We start from the raw sequence: 15,698 nt of genomic DNA, 5'->3' as shown, positions 1-15,698 counted from the left end.
AAGCTAACAATAGAGCGATTCTGTGATAATAGATAGACTGCGAGACAATCAATGATGCATTGAGATGACTTTACAGCTGCCTGAAATTATCTTGCCGTCGTCGTTGCTAATTCTTTTATCTCACTGTAAAATTTGTCTTTTTTGCCATTTACCATCTGTTCACTATCATTCATTTCATAAGTAAGTTGTTCAGAGCAATATATTTTCTATAATTCAAAATATCGTTATAATGCACCAGCAGTTTGATTATTGTATCCCACGAGTCTGGACAGCGATTCATTGCTGTATCGATACTTTGTCCCACCCCTGATAGTAGCTAACCTCCAAATTGCCGCCAAATTGGCACCATCATTTGGGCATCTGATAGCTAGCTGGGGCTTCATGTGATTGGCCAGTTAGTCTGAATGCATGGCCGGATTTCTCTATCTGCACCATCAATCTTTCCACCATCAATGTGAATCCTTGGCACATGTACAAAAGCGCTTCGATATTTCATTCCAGACGGTTTTGCCTTGGGTGTTGTTGTGCATGATTATATTGTTATGAGGCAAAAAAAAAACCATGATAATAATGCAGCACTAGTGACTAATGTTTCACCTCTTTACTCTGCTAATTGTGTGAATAGAGGAGACAAAACAATCAATTAACCATCCCCATTGAGAGGCTGTTATCTCTGTTACATGGTGGTTTTCCCTTTGTAGTGACATAACTGGGTTGCTTATTAAATGTACAAATATTCTACAGTTGTCTTGTTGCATGTCTCCTCAGACGTCAGAGTTATGTTGTATTCTAACAAAGCTAATTTGTTTACCTAGGAAAGCATATTTGCCTGTTGTGCTTATGTGTGGGATTTTGACCTGTTTGGATGTTAGGAAGTGGGTCGAATGCAGATTAAAGGTGACACAGCAGTCATGAGATACATTTCCGGTTGCTTATTAAATCAGTCAACAAACCATGAGTAACCAGCAGAACAGCCGGTGTTGTTTATTTTTTGCAGAACTCTGAGATAAGGTTTATTTTTCTGTGTACAACCAGAGCCTAAGGGGCCAGAGTTGCTTCATCATCACATGCAATTGCACGGGAAGAGGAAGCTCAAGTGGAAGCATTCTCATCAACATTTTTAATGAGGCACACAGGCGTCCTTGGCTGCCTCAGCAAACTTTGGCTTTTGCTCTGAATCAGGGATGATGAGGATTAGGGGTGAGAGTGGGATGTCACAGTAGGGTGGGATGTGTGCGGGGGCTTTGGGATCGATGCTGTAGACGAAAGTGCTTCCCTGTTGGTAGTCTAGTTTGTGTGGCATGCTCAAGCTGTGTATGGCTTTAAATCTTTAAATTATTCCCTTTTTTTTTTTTACGCTGATTGTTGTGGAATGTCAGATCTTGGGTTGTCATCAAGTACAGGGGTGATCACACCACATAGTGATTCTGTCTCTGATAACACCTCATGCTTCCTCTCGACTCACATTGCTGTTATTTGTATCTCCTGTCCTGATTCAGTTCGGTGTGGAGAAAAAGGGGATGAGGTGAGCAGTCTATTCTCAAAGGATTTACAAAGCGGGGGGGAGGGGGGGGGACTGTGCTCTCCCTAGATTCAATCAGCGCGCGCCCCCCCCCCCCCCCCCCCCCCCCAGTGAACAAGTGGGATTCTGCAAAATGACTCTGCTATTACAAAGCCCCTCTCAATAATGTACCGTAAAGCAATTTTCATCCCAGCACTAACCGGAGTATTTTATTATAGCCACACTCCTCTGTTGTCCTTGTCTGTCTTTGTGTGCTCTAACATGTGTGTGCGCACATCTGTACACATAATGGACTCTTGGAATACACTGTATGACTGCGCCTGTCCTGCAGATTTATGGTTTGGAACCACAAGACCAGATGAAAACGGGATGTTGAAAATAAAACATATTTACGAATGTCTGCCTTTTCTTTTCAAAAAATACCCCCAAAAAATGTGTATTCCTGGGGAGCTTTTCAGCCAATGGCATTGTGAGATTTGATACCAACCCTCCAATTTGCTTGTGCCATCTGTTTTTATCAAATTTTTACTCCCGCTTGAGAATCTGTCCTTCTCGACCGACCACTCAACTTTGTACTTTTCCCTTCTGTCCACAGACTCGCAGCGGTCCCATCTGTCCTCCTTCACCATGAAGCTGATGGACAAGTTTCATTCTCCCAAGATCAAGAGGACACCATCCAAGAAGGGCAAGCAACTGCAGCCCGAGCCAGCAGCCAAGAGTACTGAAAAACCTACCAACAAGGTGTGTGCGTGCACGTTCAGGTGCCAAAAGAAAATCTGTGTGTTGTGGGAAATCCACCTCTTTCCCACCTATTCTGTGAGTTTGTTTGCCTATTTGTGTACAATTGTTTTCCTGTGCTCCCTATTGTGTCTGTGTGTGCGAGTATCCCTGCTGGTTCCCACAGTTTCCCAGTGGCTGGGATGGCTGGCTGCGCTACAGCAGGTGTCTAAACCTATAAAGACATGAATGGAACTGGGACACTTCCTGAATGAGCTCCACCGCTGCCTCCTAGGGCTTATGGTGTAATGAGTATATTCAGCCCTCCTGTGAAGAATGGAGACGCTGAACGAGCCTGTTGCTGTAGTACCTGGATGGCTCCAAGCCACATCACTTGATGTATGGCGCTTGGAATTGCAAGCAAACCATGGGAATAATAGAAGCAAAGGAGAGAACCCAAACAGTCATTACTATAAGAAATACTACAAAGGTTGCATACTAGAGCCAGAACAATGTGGATTTTTTTTAACACATACAGAAATAATGAGGAAAAAACTTCAGATTACAAATATGTTGGTAGATATGTTTTATATTTCTTACTTGATTCTGTGCCCATTTTGCACCTATACAAATATGCAATAGACGACTACAGGTATTATTATTTTTAACATATGGTTTCTTGTCATAAATTTCTAGTGCAGGGAAACCTCGCATTATATTACTGCAGACAATGATGAGAGTATGGTTGCCTATGGAATTGGGCAAAATGTTGTTTTCTGCATTAAATGGTCTGTCAAATCAACATAAATACATCAATACCAATAAATATTCGAAAGGGTCCATAAGAGCCAGTAATATCCGCTGAAGGATATACTGGTCAGGCTCCTTGAATGCTCACTAAAGTGTCAAGAAACTGTCTATCAGTATCATGGGAATCATTAGCAGTCAATTCTAAATTCTAAAGTACTGTTCCCTGTTTTCTGATTGATCCCACTGTAGAAGGTAAGCCGGCTGGAGGAGCATGAGAAGGAGGTGGTCAGTGCCCTGCGCTACTTCAAGACAATCGTGGACAAAATGGTTGTGGAGAAGAAAGTGCTGGAGATGCTTCCGGGTTCGGCCAGCAAGGTGCTGGAGGCCATCCTGCCTCTGGTTCAGGTGGAGTCCCGGATACAGCACAGGTGAGTCCCACCACAAAACAATGAGATGGAAAATATATGGACATATTTTGAAAACTTTCATTCCTACTCTTCCTGGGGTAAAAAAAATAATGTAGCTATTTTGTTTCTTATAGATTTTTAAAAGTCTTCTTATAAAAACAAGTGGTATTTGCCTGTGAACTTTTATTTTCCTTTAAGGACATTTTAAGAGATTCTTTAACATTATGCCTTCACTGTTAATGTCATGAAATAGTTAATTCTCTTCATTCTTGCCCCTTGATGTAACTTATGATGTAGCCAGTATGCATGCAAGACATGCTCGAACCAGCATGAGGTTGACCTACTCTTGCTACAGCTTGTAAAGATAGCTAGCATGCTGCGACACACGACGTCACTCCTCAGTGGAATCATGAGCTTAAAGTGAATCACGTGTTAGTCAGTGTCACGTTATCAGAAATGTTACCTTTGAGGGAGGAAAATAAATTGCATCTTGTTGGTCTGTTTGTTCTCTTCCTCTCCGGGTGAAGGCAAATGTTGCCTCCTGCGAATGTAACCTTAGCTGCACTTTTGTTTGGACTGTCAAGACATGTTGGAACTTCTCTGTCTTTGTCTTTGTGCCTCTCCCCATCTGTCAGTGCCGATGAAGGTATGGAGGGTCATAGGTGACAGATTTTGTAGCTAGCAGCTCTGTGTTTAGAAGCGGTTGATGGATCGTTGAGAAACCGCCATCCGCCGGGAATTTGACCTCCAATCTGATGGAGTCAAACCCCAATAAATCAAAGTAGGAGCTTAGATGTGTTTTTGGCAAATAAGCTCCTGTACATCAAGTCAGCATTGCGTGACAACCATTGTAGAAGAATTTTACTCTGACTTGCTACTGCACAGTGAGTGTTAGATTGTCTGCAGTGATTTCAATCAACATAAACTAGGTCAACAGTGGGTGTTACTCCTACTCGCTGTCTTAGCACACAGTGGTAAATTGATCAGAGCTTATTTGCCAAAAGGTTCTTGTATTAATCCTATATCTGCAGACTTTATTATAATAGCACCACTTAGTTCCAGTGTAACCTACAGCCCTTAGTTAGTCTTTCTTGGTCAGACCTATCCACCCTTCCATCCCTCAAATCCTTCTGCTAAACCCCCCCAAAAAAAGCTGCGGTCGTCTCCTGCTCACCAAACAGCTAAGCTGCGAGGAGACAGTGGATGAATGTTCCGGCACTGTGAATCAGCTGCAGCATGTCTGTGCAGGCCTGCACCACACCTTTTTTAGTTTTGGCTCCGAACACATCATTCACTACAGGCACGGACGACACCCCGCTCCCCCGTGTGGTTACACATTTCTCTTCCAGGCACTTCCCCAACAAATGCCTCTTAGATATGTAGTTTATCGGATGTTAGATAGTTAGATGTGTAATGGGTGTTTTGTCTGTATGTGATTTTTGTCATCTCCAGTCTAATGCTGGATTCACATGGATTCAAGCGGGCAGGCAACCTCTTCTTAACAGCATGAGAAAACACACAGAAACAGGCCAATGAAATGGCAGAACCAAACGTGACAACATGCTGCTTTACTGTTGACAAAAACAGGAAAAATAAATACGAAGTTTGGGATTCTGTCTATTAAATAATGGAATTTTTAAATATATATTTTTTTATATATGACCACCAAAACAACATCATTTATATCCAGGAGCCTAGTTTTTCTTTAATCTGAAAATAAGAAGATGTGTTGTTGGATCAACATAATTAGCTGTTTTTTTCCATACTCATGTTTCCTCCGTGTTTAAAAGGAGATATAAAACATTGAGTTGTAAGATCTGACGCCAAGAATTCAAAAAGTTATTTCAATGGCTAAGTCGTCTGCTTCCGGGTGACCTCTGCTGACCTCATCAGTTTTTACCATTCTCCTCTTGTCCACTAAAAGACATCAAGTATGCCATCTACAGCTGCCTGAGTCCACGTGAATCCACTATGTGCGCTGTTTCTTGTTCTTTTATCATTCTCCTCACCTTTTCACCTTCCTTTTACTTTCTCTTCTTTGCCTTATTTCTCTTGTCTTCTTTCCCCACAAATGCTTTGTTCTCCTCTTACTCTCATCCAATCCCTGTCCTCGCACCTCTTTCATCAGTTCGGCGCTGTCTTCCTGCCACAATCGGGTGTATCAGAGTCTTGCCAACCTAATCCGCTGGGCCGACCAGGTGATGCTGGACGGCATCGACCTGGAGGACAAGGAAAATGTGGCTTCAGTCACCATCGTCATCAAAGCAGTGCTGGACGGAGTAAAGGTACGTAGGAACCAGGAAATATTCTCGATGGTGTTTTATGTATCCTGAAGTTGTGGTGTTATCAAAAGAGCTACTAGAGCTGACTATGTTGTGTTTTTACATGAACAGGAGTTGGTGAAGCTGACCATAGAGAAACAGGAGCAGCCGTCGCCCACCACTCCCAACAAACCAGCACCACCTGCTACCACAGCAGAGAGGTGAGTACACAGTGTGCCTTCCAGAATACACACACACACTCATTCTGACACTCAAGGCAGTTCATTCAGTCAGCAACTTTTTATATGTGTGTAGCAGCGTGTCGTCAGAGATGCCCTCGATAGATCGGGAGCAGGAGGTCTCCAGTAAGACGGCTCCAGCAGCTGCTCCTGCAGAGGCTGCCTCCGACGTCCAAGATGAGGACGTCGCCCCTCCCAAACCCCCTCTACCTGAAGCCAAGATGGCTGAACTCAGGTGAGGCTGACTGACACAATTATATTCAGCATCTGCTCCATGTATTTCTTTGGTCGAAGTATAGTGTTAGTTTTATCAAAGTAAAACGTTGATAACAGTCTCGTTCAAGTGTTTGTCAGAGATTATTTTTCAGTTCAGGGTTTCTTTTTGTCTGTTTTGTCTCCTTCCAGTCAGAAGCCAAAGCTGTGTGATAATGTGGTCAAAGGTTTCTTTATAGCCTTTTGCACTTTAGCCACAAATGAAGAAGTACCCGATATAGATGTTTTCATCATTATTGTTTTAAAAATAAGTTAAAGTTGAAGTGAAACTGTTTTGTAAGATGAGGAATAAAGAAGGCGTTAAAGGCGTACGTTTGTGCCTTAGGCGGATTTCCAAACTTTTCTTTCATTTTCACCTATTTATACTTTGAGTGGGATGATGTTTTATGATGTTGTTTAAAAGTATTTTTCAAAGCAATCCATCCAAGGGTCCATCAATCCAAACCCTCTCCTTGAAACTTTCATCACTTTCATACTTAAGACTTTACATTTGGCACACTTTGGTTGCTGCTGTCTCTTCCCATCTTACTCTCTCTGCTGTCTCTCTCGATTTGTCTCATCTCTGGTTTCCCCGTTGGATTTCGGGGAACAGAGCACAGTTGAGTGCTGACGCTGGCCAAAGGAGACCCTCTCAGAAGGAGAAGTATGTCAGCCCTCAGGATCATCCGTCTCCATTATAACATCCCAACAAAACTTCCCTCCCCCCCTCCTTGTACAGCTTCTGAATTGGATGACTGTGGTTTTTTTTTTTTTACTTGCATGGTTGCATTATCCCAACATTTGTGTCAACCTGTGCATTCCCTGAAGAACTCATCATCCAATCAGAAGACAGTCCCAGTGCATGAGAGTGTGTTACTGACCCATGCAGTGTTTTGTTTCTGCTGGCCTCCATGGCATGGCGCCTTGTGTTCCCCATTTTTGACTTTGCATTAACTCACTGGGAGAATTTTGGATTGACATTGCAGGACAGCTTCATGTTACAGCTACGAGAAGCTGACATGAAACAGTCCCATCTCTCACTATTACACAGGAAGGATGATAACGTGTGTGTTCATGTATTCATACAAGGTTTCATGTGTGCATACATGCCTTTGAAAGCCGTGGTTTTCCTGCTTGTCTGATTGTCTCTATTGATTTTGCCTCGAGGATAAAAAAAACCAAAAAACATTATACATTCCTGGTATTATATTCCGCTCTTTCTGTGTATCTGCCAACAGTCCCCCACCGGCTCTTCCTCCTAAGAAGCGTCAGTCTGCCCCCTCGCCCACACGAGTCGCAGTGGTCGCCCCAATGAGCCGCGGCTCCAGTCTGCCCTGCAGCGTCCACAGACAGGTGAGTGATTCAAGATTCGAGTCTTTATTATCATTGTGCAAAACAATGAAATAGCAAAGGCTCCCCCTGAGCTGGTAGTGCAGAGAAAGATAAAAGCAGTATTAAGAAACTGGAAAAAATAAAACAGTTAGAATGACAGAGTATCAAAAGAATCTCAAAACAAAAATTCTACAAAATAGACTAAAAGAAAACAGGAATAAATATATGTAAAGATATACATTCTTTGTCTATGCAAAGTGTAAAATACACTGATTGGTCATCTATTGATACTATTTGTTCAGACTAATGCTGATATTAGTGAAGACAATAATCCATCTTTAGGTCCCTTTAATATCAACATAATGTACATGAAATAAACTAAACAGCAATGAAGCTAAAGGTCTCTCTTTGTCTTTGCAGCAGCAGGACTACGAGCAGGAGTTCCTTCAGAGGCGTTTCTCCGGTGGGAGCCAGTCCTACGGGGGCGACTCTCCGCGCCTGTCTCCGTGCAGCAGCATGGGCAAACTCAGCAAGTCGGACGAACAGCTCTCGTCCATGGAGCAGGACAGCGGTCAGTGTTCTCGTAACACCAGCTGTGAGACGCTTGGTAAGACTACAGAGACAAACAGAGGGTCGGGACTCAGAGGAGTTTCATCACATCCAAATCTAAAAAAAATAAAAATAAAAAATCTAATCCCAGTCCACTGGTTACACTTTAATAAGTGTAGCTTTCAACATTTCCAAAAAACTAAAAATTTCTCATATCAGAGAGAGATGTTGGCTTAGGTGATGGACATACTTTATATTTCTATATTTATATTTTTAATTAGTAGTGTACCTAAAAGATTTCACATAATAAGCAGAGACTTAAACATGAGTTGAGCAGCTCCAAACATTCATGTGAATGAAATGCTCACTTCTGTACCTTTCTGTAGTGGCACCCTTACTCCTCACACAGACGTACCCAGATTACAAATAGAGAACTCTGCCAACATGACGAGCGTCCAAACATAGTTTCTCCCCAATCTCTCTTCTGCTATTATTTTGATTATTGGATTGAATTTTGGTCTCCAAAGTACTTCAACACCCAGAAATATCTTACAACATCCGGACATTAATTTAAACCTTTGTGTTGGTATCTTGTCAACCGTCTCAATTTGGTCTTTGTGTTTTCTTTTTACTGTTTGTCATCACTTGTTCACTAGTTTTTCCAGTGTATTTCCCCAAGAAAGGCAACAAAAAAAAAGACCTTTTAAAAAGCTGATTGCTTCAAGTATTGATGATCCAAATACATAACTACATAAGTTCAGAGTATATTTATGATATACATGAAAGTTAAACTCTCCAGCATTTGATGTTTCCACAATCAGACGATCATTTCTCTGGAGAGCGGTCATCACTTTGTTGATCGTATCGAAACCTGCACAACACATTTTGCGGTCTTAAAGTGGCGTTACAGAGTGGTGGATCATTTTACACACACAACCCACACGCAGACACCGACATTCAAAGAGCACACAGACAAGACCTAATACAGAAAAGTTTCCTAAACTGAAACCATAATGGAGTTTACAGTAGCTGAGACAGTGGACTCATGGTTACACTCTGATTGTAAGATGATAAAAAGTAAATGTGTAAAGCTCCTGTATTGAGTTTTTAGCTGGTTATAAAACAGATTGAAGTTAATATGTATGTCTTTTTATGAGCAAACAAGATCATTGGCATAACAATTGTTTATTTCTTTGTAGTTCTTTTAAATGCGTGAAACAGCTGCTGGAGGGTAGGTGTCAGACCAAGAGATTCACAGCACGCTGCAGGAACAGACCTTTTTTTTTTTTTTTTTTACATTTTCAATGGCTAAGATGTGAGGGAAACATTTGACTGCTGAAGTTAGCAAGTTATAATATTTGTTCTAAAACACTACTTACATATGTATAGGACAAAAACAGCAAACAGATAAGAGGTATCACTTTGTCCACAGGATCGCCAAAAGCATCACAAACTGAGAGATTAGCTTTAATTATGTGATGGACTTTTTTTTATTTCACTTCATGATTATATTTTGTACCTTTTCCCTACTTTTCAGACAACACAGAGAATTACGACCCAGACTATGACTTCCTCCACCAGGACTTGTCGGTAGGGGAAAACCTTCCCCCAATACCTGTAGGAGGATGTCTGAGCCCCCTGCCCGAGTCTCACAGCGAGTCCTCATCCCCGGTCCCCGGACAGCACCCCACACATCCCCGCTTCAGCGCACCTCCGCCCCAGCAGCCACCGGAATACTGGACCCCGCAGCCCAATCAAACCAATCCCCTACTGTCCCGCATCAGTGCCCCCCCTGCCCTGCCCCAAAAGAAGCGTCGCAGCACCCAGTCATTGCCCTTCCCCGACGGAGGATCCCGCATGCTTTACGAGCGCTTCCCTTCCCATTACGACAACCTGTCGGAAGAGGAGCTGCACCCGACGCCGCCGTTCCCACTTCTCACGCCCATCTCACCCATGCCTCAGACGAACGGGGGCGTGTTCGTCGCACAGTACATAGCCAGCGAGTGTGCGGATGTCCCATCAAGTCCACCGCCTCTGCCTGAGAAGAAAAGCAGACACAGTAAGTGGAAAAAAAGAAAGAGAGGGGATATAATGAGGGAGCGATGAAGGCAAGGAGGAAGAAAAAGCTTTAAATGAGATGACTGAGCAGAGGTCACCGAGGAAGAGAAAGGGACAAAGAGTCTAATGTAGGGAAGAATACAGAGAGGCATGAGATGGATTTAGGAAGACACTTAAGACTTTGGCTCCATTTCATTCTCAGTCTGTTGAAGCATAGCTCATGTCAAAGAAATATGCCCCCGTGATTAGAGTCAGGAAGTGAATACCAGGATGTGCTACAATGGGTCCGGCTCCAGGGGCACAGAGGGCAATGTTTGGTCATTTCCTGACACACCTGCTACATCACTTCCTCTCTCACTACTGTATCATGTCATTCCATACAGCCAGCCCTTCCTGTTAGCTGAAACACTTACTGTATGACAATGTAGACATTATTTTTTTCAAGTGGAAATCGTCATGAGTTCAGTTTACATGAATACAAAGACTTGACACAACTTTCCAGTTACTGCTGAATATATCTTCTCTTACTCTGAAAGGTTATTCTTTTTTTAAATTCCTAGAAATATCAACCAATGATATCATGATGTCGTCATCGGGCTGATCTCTTTCTTGGCCTCGAGCTGTTTTTGCCAAAAGCAGTCATTGTGTGTGGAATTTGGAAGACATGGGTGTTAACAGAGCGGAGAGGATCTAATGAAAGATGCTTTTGAGTTGCATCATGGGATGTGAAGGATTTGGTGTTTTTGGAGCTTGACTTATACAAGGGGGAAAGAAGTACAGATAAATCTGCCTTTGGTGCTTCAGTGTTTACTGTTCTTTTTTAAGACTCTTGTGAGTCTACTTGTAATATTGGTGGAGTGCAGGAGTAAATGATTGTACAGTACTGCACCATTAACAAGAAGTGAGGAGTAATTTCATTCAAAAAGGGATTTAGTGGGGTTCAATTACTGAAGCAACATGTACTTTCTTGACTCTTTGAGTTTGAAGTAAACAGTTCTCTTCATTTAATAACAGTATTTATTTTGCATCTGATCCACCACCCTCCCTTCAGTCCTCCAGTACATGCAGTTTGTCGAAGACTACTCGGAGCCCCAGCCCTCCGTCTTCTACCAGTTGCCGCAGAGCGAGAGCATCTACGAGCAGCGCAACAAGCGCTTCCAGGAGGTCTACCGCTTCAACGACTCCTTCAGCAGCACCGACTCAGTCCACGAGCCGCTGCTGCCGCCGGCACTGCCCCCGAAACAAAGGCAACTGGTAAGAAACCCCTCCAAATATGTTGACAGGGACCATTTGCTTTTTGGGTTTGGACTGTGGAAGCAAAGCTGTAATTATAATTCTTTAAATAGTTGGGTTCCCTTTTCTCTAATTAAGAGCAAAACTTTGAGGCTGTGGATCCTGCATTGGTAACACAGTTAATTTAAGGGATTATACATAGATCAATGAGACGAAGAGCTTTGTGAGAACAGGTTTACTCGTACATTTCAACAATATAAAAACAAATGTCTGCCGTACAGCTCAGTGTTGGTCACAGTCTCTTCATCCTTAACGCTGGGAAGAAAACGAGTGTGAAAGAATGCAGATTGCACTCTGCAGCTGAAGTACATTCCAGTGGTAATCCTCATCAATTTTCTCTCGAGCCTCCTCCTATCTTGTTATCTCTCTCACCTATTCGACCCCCCCTTACTCTCTCCATCTCCTCACCGAGCTTTCTTTTTTTTTTGTAAGCAAAGCAGCCGTCTGTGTGAACATAGAGGTGTTTGCTTGTTAGTGAGAGATAAGACCAGCCTCTATCAGGCCCACATCAGATCCAGTCCACTTATCTCAATCCGGGTCGGCATCGGGGTTAATTGAGACGACTGTCAGAGAGAGAGAGAGAGAGAGAGGAACACAGTAAGACAGCTCATAGCAGTAGAAGGGGACACTGTGATGTGTCAGAATTTGAATTAAAACATTTGAAGGCTCTGAAAAAATTCTTCTTATCAGTGCAGAATAAGTAATGGGGTCCTTATGATAATACTACCTCAGGAACCATCTAAAAAATGATGTCATCAATTCGGTGTATCGGTTGTTTTGTCATTTTCACACAGCCCTGATGGAGGAATTGCCACTAAACTTAATCAATAATATCTTAAGACGTCTTTTATTGAATGTTGCTTGTATCGGAAAATGTAATGTATTTGTCACCCAGGTGGATTTGTAGGGATGTATATACCAGTACTTGGATTCTTGCAGAATTCCAATATGCACGTTTTTATCGTTTTTTGGCTAATGTCCCTGCGGCAAGGTAGAAAACAATTTGTGCATATCTATCGTATTTATAAAGCCTCTCCTGTAGGGGAATCAACATATTGATAAGCCTACTTACTCACTGGCTCACATGGTGATAAGAATTGTTCAAAATGTACACATTCACTGTGCAAAAAAACAGAAAACTACTTTAAAGCTTACATGTCAAATCTCAAGTATATATTTGTCTACAGCATTTTTAATGTACATACTTCAATCTACTGTGACACATTTAAGCTTCTAAATGGAGCTGAATGAAGAAACCCTTCATTGCTGTTCATCGCAGCAGAAATATTCAGTTAGGGCAGATTCTGATACTGAATTTTAAAGCCTTTATCGGGCTGTGTAGATGTCATGCTAAATACTTGTGCATCCCTACTTATTTCCCATAAACAATGCTACATTGCAAAGATTTAGGGTAACAAGTTTTCATGTTGGGGATGCATCAGCCCATTTGACACAAAGACAGCAGTTAATGGGAAGAAGATCAGGTTAAACTATACCGGGATTTCTCTTTAAGGATCACCAATGTGGATCTACACTAAGAGTCTCATGTTCACTAGAAGGAGCTTCGTTTTGCAGGACTGTCACAAATGAGATTTCCCACAAAGAAACATAACATGCCCATTTTTCTGCCTGCCATTCATATATGAAGGTGACAAATGAATGTAAAGTTGGCCTAAAGCTCTGTAACAACAAGGACAGTACATTTGTGGATAGTAAACAAATGACACTCTTCTCCAGGGTGCAGCTACAGTACATTTACAGTATCACAGCCCAGTGAGGAGAAAATAGACTTTGAGTGTCAGTCTGCCCAGGCCACCTCAGAGAGTCTTTCTTCTTCCTCTTTGTCCATTGTCCTCTCTCTGCCACCACAGCTGTGTATTCTGAGCCTTGTGTGCCCGGCTCTTTATTTTTATCACGCTTTTGTCTGCGTGTACAGTCCAACCGCACTCATCTCTGCTCCCGCCGCACGACCCTAATCTGGCCTCATGTTTTGGACTTGATGAGCTCGTGGCCCAGTGGAATAAGCCTGTTTGCCTCCTGCATAAGCCCGTGTTCCAGGCTTACACGCTTTGGCGACTTTACAAGGCTTTGCTGCAAAAAAAAAAAAAAAAAAAAAGAAAAAAAGTAATTTCAGCTGCAGTGTGGATAAGGAAATGGGTGAAAAAAAACCAAAGCAGATAATATTGGCAGTGTTTAGAATGTGCTGTAGTTGGCCTGGTTTCAGTAAAGCTCTTAAAGCTCGGGGCGTTAAAAGAAAGGTTATTGGGCTGTCACAGTCTACATTATGTGTGTAACCTTTACACATCACTTGACCCCCTGCTCATTAGGGCTTTCCAGGGAGAACTTTTAATGAAACATAACGGTATATTTAGTGGTAGTCTGTATTTATCTCAAAAGCCAGTGAGCTGATACTTCTAATTTAAACTCCCAGAATCCTTTCCAGCTTCTCACCACTTTGACCTTACTGATTTTCTGCTGAACTTTGATTAAATCTGCTCAGATTCACTCTTACTTACTAGTGTAATCAACTGTCCACTTTTTTTCTTCTCTTCCTCCCTTAACACCCCTAATTTTCCCCTTTTACCTGCTTTAACTCTCTCTACTCTTACTCTTTCTTTCTTTCTTTCTTTCTTTCTTTCTTTCTTCTTTGTTTCCATCTCAGGCCTCCCACACTTCCTCCCCCTCTTCTTCCTCTTCTTCCTCTCTCTCCTGCCACCTCCAGCCGTCTGTAGCGGCGATGGAGGAGGCGGGCTCTGGGCTGGGCCTCAGCATGTCCGTTTCTAACTCCTACCTGATTGGACAGGCGTCTTTGACCACGCCCACGGTAAGTTCCTGAACCCCCTCTCTCTCTCTCTCTCTCTCTCTCTCTCTCTCTCTCACTTAAACGCCATCCCTCCACCTCCATTTCTCTGCTTCGGTTGGTGTGGGTGCTGTGTGGTCCCGGTCTGGTCCAGGGAGCCTGACCTGTGTGTGCACCATATGTGATACAGCCTGTTATCCTCCCCCTGACCCTCTGAGGTCTCCGATGGGGGCCTTCCATCCCTCGAGGGTCGCTGGTTTGCTTGCTGTGTGGTCCTTCGTTTAGCTGCATCGCCCCTCCATGTGTGCATTTGTTTTGACAGTGTTGCTTTGTTGTGTGTTTTTTTTAGCTGTGGCATCAGATATGCTGTTATTAATGTGTGCTTTGTGTGGTTGTGACGTGAGTGTGTGCAGTTATCTGTTGTGGTTGTGTGCAGCCTTTGGCTACCATAGTTTGTATGTTGCACTGAAGCATTCCTCCACATGATAAGCAATGATTTGACCCTTTCCATCTGTTCATTTCGCCTCAGAGATACAGCAAAAACAGTTCCAGTGCACTGGAAAAAGTTAGCTCTCTAAAACAAGGAAAAATAAAGGAACAAAAAAAAAACGGGGAAATTGTTACTTGAAGTAAATAATCTGCTGTTAGAAGCAGAAAACGTAATTTACCTGGTGATAATCGTCTGAAAGACCCAATTGATGTTTTAAAACTTGCAGGGCCAGACAGAAAATGTAGATACTGTAGGTCACATATGAAGAAAAAAAAGTTTTTCTAAAAATGTAGGAAAGAGTGCTTCAACGAAGTTAGTATCCAGTGTCTCAATAGTTAAGTGTTAATAAGTCATCAGGAATAAATGTACCAGTAAAGGAAATCCGAGTCACTTGGTCAAAGAAATACATTTCAGGCTAATTTCCTTGCCAAACTTTGTTCAAGTCAAATACCATCCTGGTGATGTAACAGACTTGTTCAATCGTTGAGGTGACTCAGATGAAAAGTGTATTGTCATAACATATGAAATAGAGGGGGAAAAAATCTTTCTATTTAAAAAATAGAGATTCTTATCTTCTGAGATTTTATATCTATTCATAACTTCCAAATAAAATTGGCTAATCAGTCACTCCCTGCTAGTCAAAGTGCTAAGGCTAGCTCTTTGACTCAGTAGGATACCAAATAGAGCAGCAAGAAATTCAGCCAGTCTCACAGATGACTGGAGTATGTACTAATTCCAAAATAGACTTTGAATCATTCATCCAGAATTGTTTTGAATCGAAAAAATGGATTCTGAATCGAATCATGAGACACCTAAAGATTCCCAGCCCTAATATGAAGGTATAATAAGGATAAAAATGCTTTAAATAATACATCTAAAGCTGTAATTGTCACTGTTGATCAAACAGATTTCTAATTCTGATAATCCTAATTAAAGCCGCTCAGAATCAGGTCAAAATCTCAATAACAAATTACAATAATTTATCAAGTTTGTTCAGGGCGAAAAAGCTTGAAATGAGTAAATACATT

General features: G+C 42.2%; 1 protein-coding gene across 9 annotated transcripts in view; it reads left to right on the top strand.

Annotated features, from left to right (window-relative positions):
• Nucleotides 1-15,698, top strand: part of rapgef1b (Rap guanine nucleotide exchange factor (GEF) 1b) — a 49,395-nt gene that overhangs the window by 22,352 nt on the left and 11,345 nt on the right. For 2 of the 9 annotated variants that reach the window (XM_061061908.1, XM_061061902.1), the window contains exons 2-12: nt 2,118-2,263; nt 3,239-3,417; nt 5,525-5,681; nt 5,790-5,878; nt 5,973-6,131; nt 6,762-6,812; nt 7,387-7,501; nt 7,901-8,087; nt 9,567-10,088; nt 11,139-11,341; nt 14,043-14,204. In XM_061061908.1, coding sequence (XP_060917891.1) covers nt 2,118-2,263; nt 3,239-3,417; nt 5,525-5,681; nt 5,790-5,878; nt 5,973-6,131; nt 6,762-6,812; nt 7,387-7,501; nt 7,901-8,087; nt 9,567-10,088; nt 11,139-11,341; nt 14,043-14,204 — 1,970 coding nt within the window. The remainder of the gene's footprint in view (nt 1-2,117; nt 2,264-3,238; nt 3,418-5,524; nt 5,682-5,789; nt 5,879-5,972; nt 6,132-6,761; nt 6,813-7,386; nt 7,502-7,900; nt 8,088-9,566; nt 10,089-11,138; nt 11,342-14,042; nt 14,205-15,698) is intronic. The other 7 variants (XM_061061911.1, XM_061061909.1, XM_061061903.1 and 4 more) reach the window with 6 other exon arrangements.

Source organism: Labrus mixtus, chromosome 17 (assembly GCF_963584025.1).
Source record: "Labrus mixtus chromosome 17, fLabMix1.1, whole genome shotgun sequence".
In the NCBI taxonomy this organism is placed as follows: domain Eukaryota; kingdom Metazoa; phylum Chordata; class Actinopteri; order Labriformes; family Labridae; genus Labrus; species Labrus mixtus.
The sequence above is the reverse complement of the archived record's forward strand: the minus strand, read 5'-3'. Positions and strand labels throughout refer to the sequence as shown.